Genomic DNA, 17,479 nt, shown 5'->3' with positions numbered 1-17,479 from the left:
CCGTGAAAGGAGGTTCATGACATTACCCATCTTTTCATGGACAGTTCAGGGAGACACCGTAGTGTTACTACACTACTGAATGTGCGCGTGAATATATCAGATCCTTGGATTGACTGGTTTGTGCAGTATGGTATTGAGCAGGGGTGTCAAACTTATTTTTGTCGCGGGCCACATTGTGGTTACGTTTTCACTTGGAGGAACATTATGAATTTTACGTAACCATATAAATCCACATATTACACACACACAGCGCACAACAAATTGATGAATAACTAGTTTGAGAATCACAAGTCAAGAATAATGGCTGTTATTGTGAATTACATATGACAATTTGAAAGTTTGGTTCAGACTTTAGCAAGCATCATGGAACTTGACATGCATGAATTGCTTTCGCGGGCCATAGTGAATGATGTGGTGGACCAGATATGACCCCCGGGCCTCGACTTTGACACCAGTGCCGTAAGGCTGCAGATTGCAATTCAATACAGACTCCATTCAAGGATCTTTTTTTTTTTAAATGTTTGCATGTTTGTTGTAAAACGTCACACAAAGATTTTGTTGTCACCATCTTTCTCGTCTTCAGTTTTGTCACGAATGGTTTAGACAAAGTTTAATATGTTATAGATGTACAACTCTGGAAAAAACATCCAGTAGAAGAACTCTTCAAAATAATCAGTTTCACTGGTTAATGTTGACGTAAAAGGACTGTTGTGTTTTATTCTATAAATAACTACTATGACAACATAATTAGTCAATACCAAACACAAATATTGTCCTTTTAGAGCATTGTGGAGCGGTCAAAATAGTAAAAAATAAAATAAAATCAAATGATTTCAGACCTCAAATAATGCAAGACATAAAACAAGCTCAAATTGCAATTATTTAAATGTTGAAGTCAAGCCCAAAATTTTCTTGACAATAATCTGTTCTATGCCACTGCATCAGTCTAAATGCTGCATTCCGATTCACACGCATTTGTGCAATATGAGTTAACCAGCAAAATCAACCTGTTTTTAGCCATCTCAGGGGATGACCATTGTGCTACTTTCTGCCGGCTGAAAATGACCTCACGGTTGCTAAGAGCTCAGGTAGCGACCAATCACGACTCACTTGTTTTCTAAAGCTGAGCACCCAGTCAATATCTTGAGTTGGGCCGAGCTAGTACTGAGAGAGCACGAATGAAAGGGCGTCAATTTGTTCCAGCCTCCCCCCAAAATATTATACCCGATTTTTGTTTTTTAATAAAGTGTCAAAAGTCTGCAGAATCATTTTGGCAAGGTGGGTGGGGGAAAAATATACTGGTCATGTTTTGATTCATTAAATTGTGCAAGCCCTATGCTGCGTCTTCATGCATATGCTGTATATGTAACATGACTTCATGAAAATTGATAATGGGCTTTGACTGATAGAGATCTATAGGGGTTGATGTGTTGACAACAACAGTACTGTGCAACAATCAGTGGTGGTGCATTTAGAGGCTGCAGAGAGTGGATCACCTTTGTTTGCTGACAGCTGCTGTACTAAGTCCACGAAAGAGGAAGATAAAACTGCCACTGGCTAGATGAGTCAATAATACTGAAAAAAGACACCTGCAGTGGATTTTGAGATTGAAAAAATGGTGTGGATGTAAGGGAAAGGAAAGGCGGTCAACTTCAGTGATCTGGGAAGGAATAGAAAGGAAAGACAAAAGGTGACGCAGGGTTAGAGTCGAAGAATGTTGCTTGTGAAGTCGTGATGACAGATGGAGGAAGTGAGAAATGGGCATTGAGTGCAGAGAGGAGGAGGATATAAACAATTAGGATGACAAACAAGAAAAAAAATCCTAAATGAAAGAAGATCGATAGCATCATGGAGATTATGACAGAGGGAAGGTGGGGTGGAAGAAAATGGCATAACAGCAATGCGGATGAAATTAAGACGGGAAAATGTGTGGTGCATCCATGCAGTTCTGTACCATTCATCAAGGCCTGATCCTCAGCTGGACAATTTTACACATATATGCACACCCAATATCTACAAGTTTCCACATGCTGCCCAAGCTCCTACGTAATGAAATGTTTAGTGTTTGTGAGAAATTGTCAATGGGGGAAATATGCAGCGATACACGTAGGAAGGAAAGTTATCACACAACATTAAATACTTATTAAAATATGGTGACTCGAATGTAATCAGCAAGCTCAGGGGTACCTCTTAAAATGTCTCTAATTCAAACGAGTTGAGAAAATGTCTGCGTGGTGCAATCCTGACTATCAAATCTATCCTGCTGCTAGGGCACTCGCTGTCTGCTTGCTTTGATTCACCCCCATCTCTTATCCTTCATTTGTCCCACCTCGAGCTGTCATTATCTTTCCTTTCTTTTCTCTCCTCATGTCTGTTGCTCTCTTTCCAGACACTAAATCAGTGCCATCCCATTGGGCTGCTGGCATTTGTCGTCTTTTTCTTTTGCGATCATGAATAAATAATCAAAGAGCTCGAGACGCCGCTCATGGAAGGCACTTGTCTTTGTTGGATATACAAATGAGTGTGATTTTAGGGTAGTCCTTGTTCATTCAACACATGAGGATGGCGGGAGTTTTTTTTTTTTTTTTTTTTTACACTGGATAAGGCATGACTTGAGGAGAGCAGTCGAAAAAGGCTTGCATGACTGCAGTAAAGTGCGATGGCCAAACAACCGCATTTGAGACTGGTCAGTATTAGATTGATTGCACAAGGAGCATGCAGACAACCAGCAATTGGTGACTCCTAAAAACACACTGCACACCCTGCAACAGTGGCGGTGCTCTTTCAGGTCTAGCAGTCAGTGGGGGGGGAGATCGATAGCTTAGCCACAATGAGGCTAATCAATAAAATGGATTTCCACTGCTGAAGGAGGACAGCCAATCCTGCTACCAAGAAAAGACGCGTGAAAAACAGACACATCATAAATGCACATACGTCCCCTCCCCCAACAGGCACAAACACGCTGCTGTTATTATGTGGGAGCGCATTCATTTCATTGAAATCGTTGAAACCCAGCTTCTCAAGCAGAAGGAACCGTGTCCATGAGTCGGGGGACATAACGTGTAACCCGGATTATGGCATGAGGCAATGGGGAGTGGACATAACCAAAATCTATATTGACTAAAAGAGTAGCGTCGTTAAAATTTGCTTAATTAAACAGAATTGAATATTGCCGTAGCCCGAGCGAAGCAGGGCACAAAATACTAGTGGGGTGTCAGCGAATGAGAAGTGCAGTTTTTCACCTTCGTGACGCCACGAACGTGCGGCGCAACCTATCTCGGTCTCTTTTTCTGACGGGACCTGAACGCGAGCGGACGTATTCTTCGCCGTTGTGAGGAAGTGTTTCGGGAGAAAGAGAGTCATTCTACACAGTGAGTGTGCTCAGAGGCTTGAACGTGTTATGCGCATTTCGTTTACAATCACTTGTTGCTAAAACATAGTCACTTTCCTTAGACCTCGAGTACTGTACCTGGCTAACGTAGCTGTTAGCATTACGTACCGCCGGGATTTCGCCGACCGTATAACATCGTCGGAGTATCGTTCAACATTCTTCTGGTGAGTGTACATAAATGTTAATAACGTCTCACAGTACTTGGAATTAAGTAGTTAATATTAATTACTGTAGTTATTTTATTGTCGGCGCTCGTGTGCTCTCGGCCCTATTAGGCCGGGTCTTTTGTGGAGTTCTAATTGATGACAGCGCTGGGATTAGCGTGCCTTCAGTGGAGTGGATTCCATTACGGTGCCCTGACGTCCAAAAGTGCTAGAAAAGGGGGTACAGTGGTGGTGGCGAGCCAACCAAAGAACATACAATGTATTACATTTGATAAATTTTAATTTATTTTATTTGCGTTGGTGATGTTTAGAAGAATTTATTTTGTACGACAGGAGTTGACAAGAACATTTTGTGTTTAGTTATTTCATTCAGATTGAAAGAAAGGGAACTCATACCGGTGTTGAGAAAGGTAATCAATTAGTTTGCTTGAGGGAAAGGTCAACCAAGAGGTTGAGACTAAATTGGATTTATTTACTTTCTTTTTTTCCACTGTGGTTGTTGTGATAATAATTTTGTTGTCCTGTGTCTGTTTGATATAAAAGTTAATTGTTTTTACAACTGTTGTCTTGTTTCTTTGCCCATGCCACCCCCTCAATAGTGACATCATTGGCTCCAGTGAATCAAACCTAGCGTCCCCTTACTGGTCCAAGTAGAAACCGGTTGTCTGCCCATAGTGTTTTATCATCTCCAGCAATTATAAAACAAACGTAGCCCTTGTTACATAGGCATGAATTATAAACAGATTTCTCACAAGACTCCAAGATATTTGAATTCTTTCACTTCGGGCACGATCTCATCTGTGACCCAAAGGGGACCCTCCACCCTTTTCCAACTGAAGATCATAGTCTCAGATTTGGAAGTGCTCATGATTTTTTTCAAACCTAGTGTCCCCTTACTGGTCCAAGTAGAAACCGGTTGTCTGCCCATAGTGTTTTATCATCTCCAGCAATTATAAAACAAACGTAGCCCTTGTTACATAGGCATGAATTATAAACAGATTTCTCACAAGACCCCAAGATATTTGAATTCTTTCACTTCGGGCACGATCTCATCTGTGACCCAAAGGGGACCCTCCACCCTTTTCCAACTGAAGACCATAGTCTCAGATTTGGAAGTGCTCATGATTTTTTAAAATGGTGATGGATCTGCTTCTCCAGTTCTGGCTAATCCAATCAAAGCTAGCCTGGAAACGCAGATCAGCTTTCAAGAGTTTTTAGGCTCAAGTGTACATGCACTATCTACAAAAATAGAGCCAAGGAGAGTCCTGCTACGATTGACTTCAAAAACACACTGTTCATGAACACTATTTTGCTGCACAAATGTTTTTTTTGCCAAAATTGACAAATGACTATCCAATATCCATCCATTCATACGTCTGTCCATTTTCTATTCAATTTACATTTTTAGGTGTGGTGGAGCATATCCCAGCTAGCTACGGGTGAGAAGTGGTGTGCACCCTGGACTGGAAGCCAGCTTGTGGCAGCAATAAAAATACATAATCCTCACCAGAAAAAATAAATAAATAAAAAACCTGAGAACAGTCTAATAGTATTGCCGCAACTTTCGGACCGCCAAGAAACAGAGGAGGTAAAAATAAGAAATAGTGTAGCAGGCAACACCAAATTAAAAACGGAAGGCAATGTCTCATCTCTTTATTTAGATAATTCTGTGCACAAATTTAGCATTTGCTGATTATTCAATGAGTTGCAAGGGCACAAAGGGACTCATCAAAAGCAGTGTCTGAACAAAGTGACAGTTACTCTTGCCATTCAAATATAAATAAATAAAAACGAGTCAGAAGAAGCAAAAAATGCTATGAAGGAGAGGGTGGTGAATTGGACACATATACTAAAGATGGCTCACCATAGCCAACGTTACATGTGTCAAACTCAAGGCGCAGGGGCCAGGTCTGGCCTGCAAAAGAAAATCCAGCATGTCAACTTCCGTAATGTTAGCTAAAACCTGTACAAACGTTTGAAATCGTCATGTATAGTAAATAACAATTTTGAGATGCATTTGAGATTGCACTTGTCACGTTATCATGGTAACATGAACAACAGTCGAATAAACTATTATTCTTGACTTCTGATTTCAAAAACTAGTTACCCATCAATTTGTTGTGGACTACAAATGTAAAAGTGATTAAACATGATGTGGTTTCACATTTATGATGGCCCTTCGAGGGAAATTATAACTCCAATCTGGCCCGCAATTAAATTGACGGCCCTGGCCTACATTTTTGCACCCTGTACCATCTGATCACGCGACACCATGGAGACACGGTTTAGCACTAACACAGAATGCAGCAACACCCACACAACTGAGAGCTGAATTTCTCCCTTGTTGCTTCCCTCTACACAGAAATATGCCCATGACCCAGAAACATTCATTTGCTCTTTATATGCTACACTTGCTGGGAAAGTCAAACAATACTGTTGTTATTGTATGTATGTACGTACCCGTGTACGTACAGTGCCATGACAAACGTATTTGCCTCCTTCTAAAATGATTTTTTTTTTGCGAGGTTTTAAGTTTAAACTTTGAGGGGTAACAATTGCGAGTGTTTTCAAAGGTGCTGAATTTTGTCTTCTAATCAGGATTCGTTCTAGGTCGCAAATGTTCACCAAATGGTTGTGAGACACATGCCAAGAGTAATAATTTTTTATTTTTTTTCAAACCTCCCTTGTGGCAAGACAAGCACAGTTGAACGTCTGGCAAACTCTGATGACCGTTTGTTGAACATCCTTGAACAAACCCCGATGGCAATGCTCCATTTGCTCCTTTAAAACACTTGCAATTGTTCGTCGCTCAGCGGGATAGGGGCTTTATCATAAAAATAAAAAACACACCGCCATTTATAACCAGTAGACTATAGCTGAGACAAATAATCAATGAACATGAATAATTTGACAACAAAAAGAGGTTGTTGATGCAAAGTCGAGCCAGCACACCACAGTGGCACATCAACTTTGATACATACTTTAAACAGAAAACAAACATTACTAAACTCCAGCCTGACAAACAGCAGCGCCAAAAGGTAACGTAAAGGTAAAAAATCTGTTGGCTAATGTCGTTAAGGTCAGCGTTCCCCAACCTATTTTTGTGCCACGGTCCTGATTCACATTAACCCGTTTTGATGGACTAGCAAAGAGAGACAAAAAAAGAAGTTAAAACACCACTTACTGTGCCCCTGAACGTGTAATTCATGTGAGCCTTGCATTTGTTCCTCTGTAACAAGCCAGCCGTGTCTCATGTACTATACCATTTGCATATTTTGCAAGAGACCATTCTACCAGTCTGATTTTGGGTAAAACATTTCTACCTAGTCCAGGTGACAATTTAAGACTCCAAGGTCTCATCATTGCTTTTCATGGCTGTAGATAAGAAGATGCCACACCAGGAGAAAAGGGCACAGCAAAATAATGGCCTAGCTCAAGTCACCCTTCTACTTACAGTACGTGCCCATGAGGCCTTATCTAACAAAGTGATGAAAGTTTCATGATGTCGTATCCGACACCTACACAAATAGTTACCCTTAGCAAAGAGTTGGTGTCCGTACATTATACGACATAAAAGTCTGGCAATTAAGTTTCACTTTATGCCGCTTCCCTTTTTTTGTTGCTGCCAGGCCCACAGTTCTGCTGCCGCTGTTATGAACTTTAAAGCTAATTGTAAATGGACGAGCCAAAACTAGCAACACAAGCCGAACTGCGATTCTTTCACAACAATATCATTTTTCATTTCTAGTAGGAGAGGTGGTCACTCCGCGAGCTACAGAGCCAGGCCCATCAGCAGCGACAGTTTCTCAAGCCCTGTCATCACTCCACTTAAAAAAGAAAAAAAATATACCGGGGTGTGTGTGTGTGTGTATATATATATATAATTTGGGCAGCTTTTTTTCAGTGAATTGAATTGTGAGTTGATATGATATGCTTCTCTGTTCCACAGTAAACTGTCAATACTGGATCATTATTATTTTTTGTTTCTGTAATGTCATTTAAATGTAGCCATAAATGCATGAAATGGCTATGTGTTTAGTTTTTTTTCTGGAATAAAGCCAAGTGCTTTTTTTTTAAATACGAGACCCACCATTTTCATTAGATGGCAATTGTATGATATAACAGTTAGTTCCAACCAAGCAATTTGATTGACAAGATTACTCGGTGTGATCTTGCTTCATGGTTATGGTTGACAAAGAGTAATCGGATAACATTTTATTTTGCAATACAATGAAATGCAAATTCATTTAATTTATTGAAAAATGGGTCGGATAATTATTTTTTAAAAATACTCAAACAGCGACATCGATTGTAGACTCATATTACCAGAAAAAAAAGTCGTAAGGCAAACTTACAATCATAAAATGGGTGTGACTCCCAAATGGGAAAATCAGTCAATTAAAACTGAGAATCTAGATTTCAATCATAAGCTGATTGTTTTATTTCAAAAGGGTTTCTGATGGTTTTTCTTGCCAAAAAGCAAACTCACTGTGCGATTACTTCTAAGTTGGACTGAAATGATCCAATCATTAATAAACAGTACCTTTACGTTGTGTCGATCAGCTTTTTCTAAATCCTTCTCTTTTTTCTTCTCATCTTTCTTCTTTTCACGCTCTTTCTGTAGAGGAAGCAAAGTTTCCTTTCAATGCACATTTTTTGACGTCCAATTCTTGTTTTATACTCGACACTAGTGGTTCTTAATCTGGGTTCGATCGAACCCCAGGTGTTCGGTGAATCGGTCTCAGGGGTTCGACGGAGCTTCTGCCATGGAGGTTTAGACAGCCCACTCAACGTGTCAATTAGTTATGACACGCCCATTTGGCCATCACTGGCTGCAGATGATCACATGGCGTTGCTTGTCCAATTAGTGCTGTGGGAAATTTAGTTCCCTCAGTAGTCAGCGTGTTACTGTCGTGATAGTACATTGTGTGATTAAAAAAAACAACAACTTTTAAACGCATTCTATGTCGAACAAAAAAAGGTGGTCAGACGAATATGTACAACATGCATCACGGAACATGATGGGACTCGGGGTGCTACCTGCATGATTTGTCATGCCAAGTTGAGCAACTCTCATCTTGCATAGGCAAAACTAAAGGAACGCTTCTCATATTTTTATTTTTCACGAAAGGGTTTGTGGATGCGCATATGAACTGGTTGGGTTCGGTACCTCTGACAACGTTAAGAACCACTGCCCTAAACTCTCAATGCGCATAACAGTAAATGTACAGGTTTAACATACTCTTTTCCGTAGAGGGGGTTCATTCCAATTTGAAGTAACCATCAGTCCTTGCAAAGTGACACTGATTTTTCAACAAATCGTCAAGACCTCTTATGTGGAGCTCTCCTTTCTTTTGCTTCGATGCCACATTTTCGTGGTGCAGTAAAATATTGTTCTGATACCAAAATGCTTGAGAGACTATGCTGACACAGTGAAATATTTGGATCCAGGCTGTAATCTTTAAAATCTCCAGCACTGAACTAGTTGTTTTAAAAAAGTGGGTGTTTGAGACATATAATTGTGAGTGTATTTTCACAGTAGCTGTTGATGAATGTGAAGAACACTTTTTTTACAGGCTTCTGGGACAGGCAGCCCAGCAGGTGATGTAAGATCCATTCATAACAGACTCCTTTTTTTCATCCCTTTAACAACTAGTACACTGGTTTTGTGGCACAGTTTGGTCTTTGGCCTGCATTTAATGTCTGTGCTCCTCTTCCTCATTTTTTGTATATTACTTTTCACTGGGTCTCGTAATCATGGCCATTCATTTGATTGCCTGCTTCTCAAGGCCGTCATCTTTCGTTTTGGTGATTATTGTCATTCTTGGGCTACTTTTTTTTGTTTGCCAGTTTGTTCGGCGTTTGTAATATCATTTGATTTTATTTCCGGGCCGGTGTTCCTCATTACATGTACGCCTTCCTAGCCAGGAAAGCCACACCCACGGAGAAAGAGTGTCGGGAAAGCCTGCCCTACACCGTGGCTGGGCCCCAGTTCAAAACAAGGCCATCCATCCATCCATTTTCCAATCTGCTTTATCCTCACAAGGGTGGTGGGGTGTGCTGGAGCTATCCCAGCTGTCTTCGGGCAGTAAGCGGGAGACACCCTGAAAATGGATGCCAGCCAATCGCAGGGCACACAGAGACGAAAAACCATCCATGCTCACATTCATGTCTAGGGACAATTTAGAGTGTTCAATCAGCCTGCCATACATGTTTTTGGAATGAGGGTGGAATCCGGAGTACCCGGAGAAAACTGGTTTGGTTTGGTTTGGTTTTTTGGTTTGGTTTGTTTATTGAACATAAAACATATACAGTAATACTTTGACAGAAAATAAGGTAGATAAAAAAGTAAAAGAAAGAAATCAGCCTTCATTCAACACAGTTATGTTCAAGGGAGTAGGATGAAGTAAAAAAACTTATCTAGTCCTACCCCGTTATGTGTTTATATCTACTAAATCATTTTTATATCAATCAGAAAAGAAAAAGTAATAAGAAGTCTCCATTAAGGCTCATACTTTACCCTTAACCGTGATATTTTCACAACTTTTGGTTTGTATCGGGATTATATACATCCTCACCCTGGCACTCTTGCGTCAATTTTCTCTTGTATTCATAATTGATATTGCAATACCTTTCTCTATTTATCAACTTAGTTCTGATTTATCATTATATTTAACGTTTAGAATTTATCATTTTAACTCTGATTGGTGTAGGTTGTTTGTACTATTATTTTGAATTTGTTTTTGAACTCAGCAAGCGATTTACTCATTTTTAGGTCCGTTTCGAGATTATTCCACAGATTAACACCTTTGCTAGATACACTTCTTTGCTTGATGTTTGTTCTTGTTTTGAGTTTTTTGAATAAGTTGGTACCTCTTAATTCATAGTTGCTTTCTCAAATTTCAAAAAACTTCTGAATGTTTTGGCAGAGCAGGTTATTGTGTGCTTTGTACATTAATTGGGCGATTTTAAAGTCAACCAGGTCATAAAATTTCATCGTATTTAATTTGATAAATAGTGCATTTGTGGGTTCCGTATATTTTGATCTATTAATAATTCGAATTGCTTTTTTTTGTAGTTTGAGAATAGGGAGTGTGTTTGTTTTGCAGGCATTTCCCCATATTTCCACACAGTAGGTCATGTATGGTAATAATAATGAAGTGTATAATGTGTACAAGGATCTCTTATTTAGCACTTCCTTGGTTTTGTAGAGGATCCCTACGGTCTTGGCTATTTTTCTTTTTACGTTATCGATATGTGGTTTCCAACATAGTTTTGAGTCTGCAGTATTACTAATCCGAGAAACTTGGTTTCATACGCTCTTTCTATTTCAATTGAGTTTACCATAATTTTAGCTTGGTGTTTGATTGGTCTTGTGCCAAAAACAATTGACTTCGATTTTTTCAGGTTAAGTGACAATTTATTTCTGTCGAACCAGTTTTTTTATTTGTTTAATTCGTTTTCTACGGTTGTCAGGAGCTGTTTCAGATTTATTCCAGAACAGTAGAAAGTTGTATCATCAGCAAATAGGACACATTTAAATAGTTTTGAGACCTTGCAGATATCATTTATATATAAGATGAATAGTTTTGGACCAAGCACTGACCCCTGAGGTACTCCGTGAGTGATTTTCAGTTGATTCGTTTTTTTATTGTTGAGTTGCACGTACTGATATCTGTTTTCTAAACAACTTTTTATCCATTTATAAGCTACACCTCTAATGCCATATCTTTCTAGTTTTTTCAATAATATACTGTGATCTATTGTGTCAAAAGCTTTTTTTAAATCTAGGAAAACCCCAACAGTAATTTCTTTGTTGTCTATATTGGTGGCTATTGCTTCCACAAACTCCATAACTGCCATTGAGGTGGTCCGTTTTTCCCTGAAGCCATATTGATTCTCACTTAACAGCGCATGCTTTTGTATAAAACTATCAAGTCTGCGAGAAAATAGTTTTTCTAATATTTTTGAAAATTGTGGTAGTAGTGATATTGGTCTATAATTTGTAAACAGATGTTTTTCTCCACTTTTATAGATTGGAATAACTTTTGCAATTTTCATTTTTGATGGAAAAACTCACACAGGCCCGGGTAGAACATGCAAACGACGCGCTATCCACTGGACCACCAGGCCGTAATCGAAACAAGGCATCCAATCAAATGTGTTTATTTGCTGTGACGTATCCTTTGTGGCCAACGTGATTCTTCGGTGGCAGAAGGGCATCCTCATTCAAAATGTTGTGCAGGAGAGACGATAGTTTGTTAACAATATTCATCAACAACCCTTTCAGTTACAACAGTGGACAGCTTACCATGTTATTAGGTGACAGGGTGTATGAAAGGGCTATTTCAGTTTTAAATAAGCGGAAACACAGAGTCATTAAAACCCAAGTAGCTGACGGCACTGGAAACACCCATTTAAACTCTTTTCCGATTGGTTCATTTCACTGTCTATTTACCCTGCCTCGCAAATGTGCTTGATGAGACTATGACCAGACTCAATCGCTGGTAAAGCAACCGGTATGGATTTTCTGGCTACTGTAATGCTTTTGCCCTCATTGGGTTACATATTATTTTGTTTCCTTTATTCCTGTTGCTGACCATTGCCTTGCATTTGGGTCTAGAAGACTCTAGCAAGCGGCATGATCCTGTTCAGTGTGCCCCATTAGGGCCATGGAGACATGAGGTTCATCGCTAAGCGAGTCACTTTTTTGACAAGTACGACATTATTACCAATGTGACACAATGTCAACCCAAAAAAATGCCATGAATAAAATGAATGTGATTCACAACAATTCTTGAGACACACAAGAAACTAAAGTCGTGTTGTACTTAGCGTGCTAAACTTTATAGTGGCATGTTGAAGTGATGTATTTAGTCATAAAATGTGGCCTTTTGTACCAGTCACCTACAACCGAGACTGGAAAATGAAAATAAATTGGGTGCCACCCCAAAATGAACCTCGAGAAAGGTACTGCTGTAAATTAAACACACCACAAGTTTCATTGTGAAATACTCAAATAGGTGAAAATGAGAAAAACAACCATCACTCTTCACGACCGCTGATCCTCATTTGGGTCAACTGGAGACTAATTCAACTGATTTATACTTCAGACTGGCCGCCAGCCAATTGCAGGGTAATTATGATTTTTTTTAAAAACATTCAAAGCTCCACACGGGAAGACCGGTGATGTGATTGGAACCCAAAAGCTAAGAACTTCGAAACATAAAAATAAAACATGTCTTCATTAACGCACCATTTCATATTAATATAAAGCCTCAAAAATCAAAGTGTTCTTAATAATTAAGTGTGTTATTATTTGTGTTTATTGCCCTATGTTGTGGGGACTCCGCTTCCTCGGTTTTAAAAATATGTAGTTAGTATCGTATTCCATGGGCAGAATAACATAACGTCATACGCTTGTTGTACAAGTAACATGATGCATTCAGGGTACCTTCACAATGTTTGGGAACTTGCAAACACACTGCACTGTTTGGCACATGACTTGTCTTTCTTTGATTATTATGTTTTCAAGATAGAGAGAAGACAAAAACTAAATTTTGATCAATTGCCTCGCCCTATTTGATACTGTCGGAATGATGTTCTCATGCACAAGTGTTGTGCAGTATGCTGATGTTTGGTCAATGTGAATTGCACGACCTCAGGGACTTGATCTTTCGCATTACTCACAAACGGCCCCAAATCTGTCTTAGAGTTGCAGATAGAATTAGTGAAAGGTGTTTACGACCCCAGTAAAACAATATCGTAATATCAACAAAAACACCAAAATACTGTCGTCTTGCAGTACAGTTGTTATGAGAGCAGATTGCCACAAGTTGCACCACACCAGTTTAACACAAGGAAAAACTGTACCTCCTGTTTGCTCCTGTCAGCCTGGAAAGATGGTGAGTTGGAATGAGGAGCACCTTCAACTGACTTCTGCAAGAAAAAATAAACTGAAATAACACAACAATGGGGAGATATTACACGCACACACACACACACACATATACTGTGTATATACAAGTATTATATATATGTATATACACATATATAAAACCATTCATGTATCTTTCTATTTTAAATATGCATATACATTAAATGGGCATCAAGATTTTCACTGTGGGACGGCCGGATCCTTCTCCCCCACAAATAACGGGTACCGTACACTGTTTACCAATATATATTTTAGCAATATTTTTTGTTGTTCATTTGTGTGTCCTCATTAGCATATTTGTTTTTGGCATAATCCAAAAGTAATTAAGAATAATTACATTGTACTACTTTAATATTATGGTACCTGGATTAAGTTACAGGCTACTTTTTTTTTTAAACACATAAGTAGTAACTGTATCGATAGGAATACATTAGAAAAGTAACCCTCCCAACCCTGATTATGAATATAGCAACGAACATTACGAAGCTGTTGCGAATGACGGTTTCTTTTGAGGTGTTTATTTGTTCAATTGCCTCACATTCTCTTAGTATGCTGTGAGAATTTTAAAAAGCATGCAATTCTCCAACTAAACTCCCTGTGACTCAAGCCTCTACAGCACAACATTAGTATCCAACTCAGGACAGCCTCGCTCATTGAATGTGAGTGTGCCGTCAAATTTAAATTGTTTGGATACGTAAATCAGACCCTTGTTAGCACCCCCATCTAAATAGAATTCATTTGGATAGTGCTGCCGTGAGGAAACTATTGAACACTGAACCTCCTTTGACATCAATGACTATCCCTAAACCGTAGTCAAATTTCCCAAACTCTAATAAAGAGTAATGTTGCACTGGTAGTGGTGCATGCTACTGCCCTTTGAGCAGATGGCACGGATTTGATCCCTGGCCAGTGTCACGATAGCCAAAGTACAAATGAATGAATAAATGAATTGATTAATAGCATCACTAGGAGCAACTGGTGTAAAAACTTTGTCCAAGTAATTATGCGAGTGACTTGCTGTCATGTGACCCCAAATGGGACAAGCCAATAGTAAAAACAACAACTAATGAAGTACCTGGAAGATTACCGGTATTTTGAAGAATGAATGAATAACAGCAAGGATTTCAACCTCCTTTATTGAGTAAAATTTATTTTAAAAATTCATTAGACAGACAAATGGAAAACAGGAAGCCAATAGGCTCCACTTAGAGTTAACTTATTGCAATGCTATAGACTGCACTCTGTTACAATATAATAGGTCATATTGAATCAATATTTCTATTTTAACAAAAGTCTGCTTTTAACGAGTTAAAAATGTTCCTTCCCATACAACACGGAGAATATTCAGGGTTACATTCAAAGCCTGGGTACTGCTAACCAATTCAGAAGCAGGAGCGTGTTGCCGCTGAAAAGACAAGCTTACACAAATTATTTCACTTATGAAAGAAATGTTTTGCTCCACGGCAAAAACCAACTGAGGGTTATTCCAGTCTGCCTCTCCTCTGCTGCCCCCCCCCCCAACCCCATCTACACCCTAGTGCTTAAAGTGATAATGGCTTGTTTTTAATAATTAATTTGCATATAAAAGCCAGGCATATAAGTGGGTGGCAGAAACAGATCCGAGATCACAGTCAAGCTGCTGGCAGTGCTTAACAGAGAGCTGAAGAAAAACAGAGGGATGCAAAATGTGAGAAATCTCAGATGTGAGGAATGAAGGGAACAAAACAGAAAACACAGCGTGAGGAAAATATATTTAGAGATCAAATGCAGACAGGATGAAAAGGAATCACTGGCCAGATTATTTGAATTTAAAGAAATTTACATGAAAGATTCAGATTTTAATTTTTTAGTTCTTTTTTTAGAATCACTTTGATCGATCGTTCATGTGCAGCTTCCTTGTAGTGCAATAGCGTGTGGGATGAGCACTCGTGGCACTCCACTCCAAAGTTAGCAGCTCCAATTTATGCCGCTAACTTTGTTTTTGGTACTCAGCAGAGGAGTGAAGGTGGGTGGACAGTCACTATAGTGGACACCTATTCAAAAGTTGCTTTCTCCTATATGAAAGAATCTTCAAAAAATCATTTAAATCCTAATGTAGGTTATCCTAATTCATGAATGAAAGGGTTACTTTTTTTTTATTTTTAGCCTGTGCTTTTGTGTGAAAGACTGTCGGTGGCTTTTCAAAGGTGAAAGGTTATGTAACTCAGCCCAAAAATAAATTCAGGAAAGTGCCAAGTTTGTGCATGAGAGAGGGTACGACAGCATGAGCTGCGTAATGTGTCAGAAGCGCTATTAAAAGCACGAGCAAATCAGGCAGTTGCCACCGCGAATACATACCCCATCTGAATGACCTCACATAAATACACATGAACACACTTTTACAGCCATATAAACAATGACATTCATTTTTAACAAGTCAGTAAACGCATACGCGCTCATACACGGGTTGGCACACACAGAGTAGGTGATTTGACGTTCAGTACACAATTGACGCTGGTTGTGGCGGCACAGCTGATCTGATGTTCAACAAACAGGCCATTTATATGTCGCCTGCACTATTCATCACTTACGCTTTGTATTTTTTATTGATTTATTTGTTTGTTTATTTGTGCTCACCATCTTGGGTGTATAGGATAGCGTTTGACTGTTAATTTGAATACAGAACATGCTTCTCAGCCACGTTTTAAATGTCCCCAAATACAGGGTCAGGTAAAATGATCTGACACATATGTAAGTTAAAAATTAAGCACCACCAGAACTCCACTTAATTTTTAAAACATAATGAAACAGAATGGCATCATACGTACTTAAGAAAAATAAAAACACTTTTGTTTCTTTACTGTATTTGCCTTTTATTGAACCTACAAATGTGTCAGTGATTCATCTCGAGAAGGGAACACAGACTTTACATACATCAATTTCTTGCAACAAACATGCATCAATAGACCTTTATGCCAAGACACTTGCAAAAGCTGCTCTAAAGCAACACATACAAAACAGCTTTGATCATGCATGCTTGCATGGCAAGGGGGAGGTCTGTGTCTTGTAAAAAGAAAAGCTTGAAAATCGGGATGAATGAGCCCCACGCAAGTCGCATCAAAGAAAGTGTCAATATCATCCAAAACTGCTGTGATTGTGATATACGGCATTGTAATCATAAACTATGAAAACTTTGCTGGAGGCCTATGTACAAAACACAAAAAACGTTGACTTTTACTTTTTTTGTCAGTAAAGTACATTTAGATTTTTCCACATTGAAGCAATGGGACGGTGACTTATTTCCCCTATTTTCCACACTATAAGGCGCTTCGGATTATAAGGCACACCGTCAACGATTGGTCTATTTTAAAACAGTTTTTATATATAGGGTGCAAGCCATTATAAGGCGCATAGAATCGAAGCTACAATAGTGACCACGGTTGCGCTATGCATTCACTAGATGAGGCTACGCTAAAGGGAATACACTAAAATACAATACAGCTTTATTTTTATCAAGGCTTCAACTGCTGTAGCTGTAATAAACAAACACGGACTTGAAACATATAAAAACAAATGCCATTACAAAACAAATGAAAGACAAAGTTGTGAAAACAATTGATTCAACAAAAAGGCACACAAACCCACAAGGGGCTTAATATCCTGAGAAGTCTTGCTTGTCTCCTTCTTCCTTCGTTTAGTCAATAGTTAACTATGCTTTTCGTATCATCGTCATATCATAATGGCTGCGCAGAGCTCACAAAGTAGTCTGTTTGTTTGAGGGGTGTGTTGGCGAATGCACATGTCAATTAGTGTCGGGCAGAAAGAGACTTTAACACCATCCATAAGGCTCATCGGATTATAGGGCGCACTGTCGACTTTTGGGAAAATTGAATGTTTTTAGGTGTGCCTTATATTGCGGAAAATACGGTTATTTGGATATGTGTAGAAATTACATGTGTGTACAAAACTTGGAAGTTATTCCATAAGAAGGTGTTGTTTAGCATTTAA

The 17,479-nt window shown here is 39.0% G+C and overlaps 1 protein-coding gene across 3 annotated transcripts in view; it reads right to left on the bottom strand.

Moving 5' to 3' along the window:
- The window catches only part of LOC127610684 (stromal membrane-associated protein 1-like), a 73,348-nt gene that overhangs the window by 29,077 nt on the left and 26,792 nt on the right, over window positions 1–17,479 (bottom strand). For all 3 annotated transcript variants that reach the window (XM_052081121.1, XM_052081122.1, XM_052081123.1), the window contains 2 exons: window positions 13,429–13,494; window positions 8,099–8,173 (listed from right to left, as the gene is read on the bottom strand). In XM_052081121.1, coding sequence (XP_051937081.1) covers window positions 8,099–8,173; window positions 13,429–13,494 — 141 coding nt within the window. The remainder of the gene's footprint in view (window positions 1–8,098; window positions 8,174–13,428; window positions 13,495–17,479) is intronic.

The sequence above is a fragment of the Hippocampus zosterae genome, chromosome 11 (assembly GCF_025434085.1).
Source record: "Hippocampus zosterae strain Florida chromosome 11, ASM2543408v3, whole genome shotgun sequence".
Lineage (NCBI taxonomy): Eukaryota > Metazoa > Chordata > Actinopteri > Syngnathiformes > Syngnathidae > Hippocampus > Hippocampus zosterae.
This window is presented reverse-complemented; position numbering and strand designations above follow the sequence as displayed.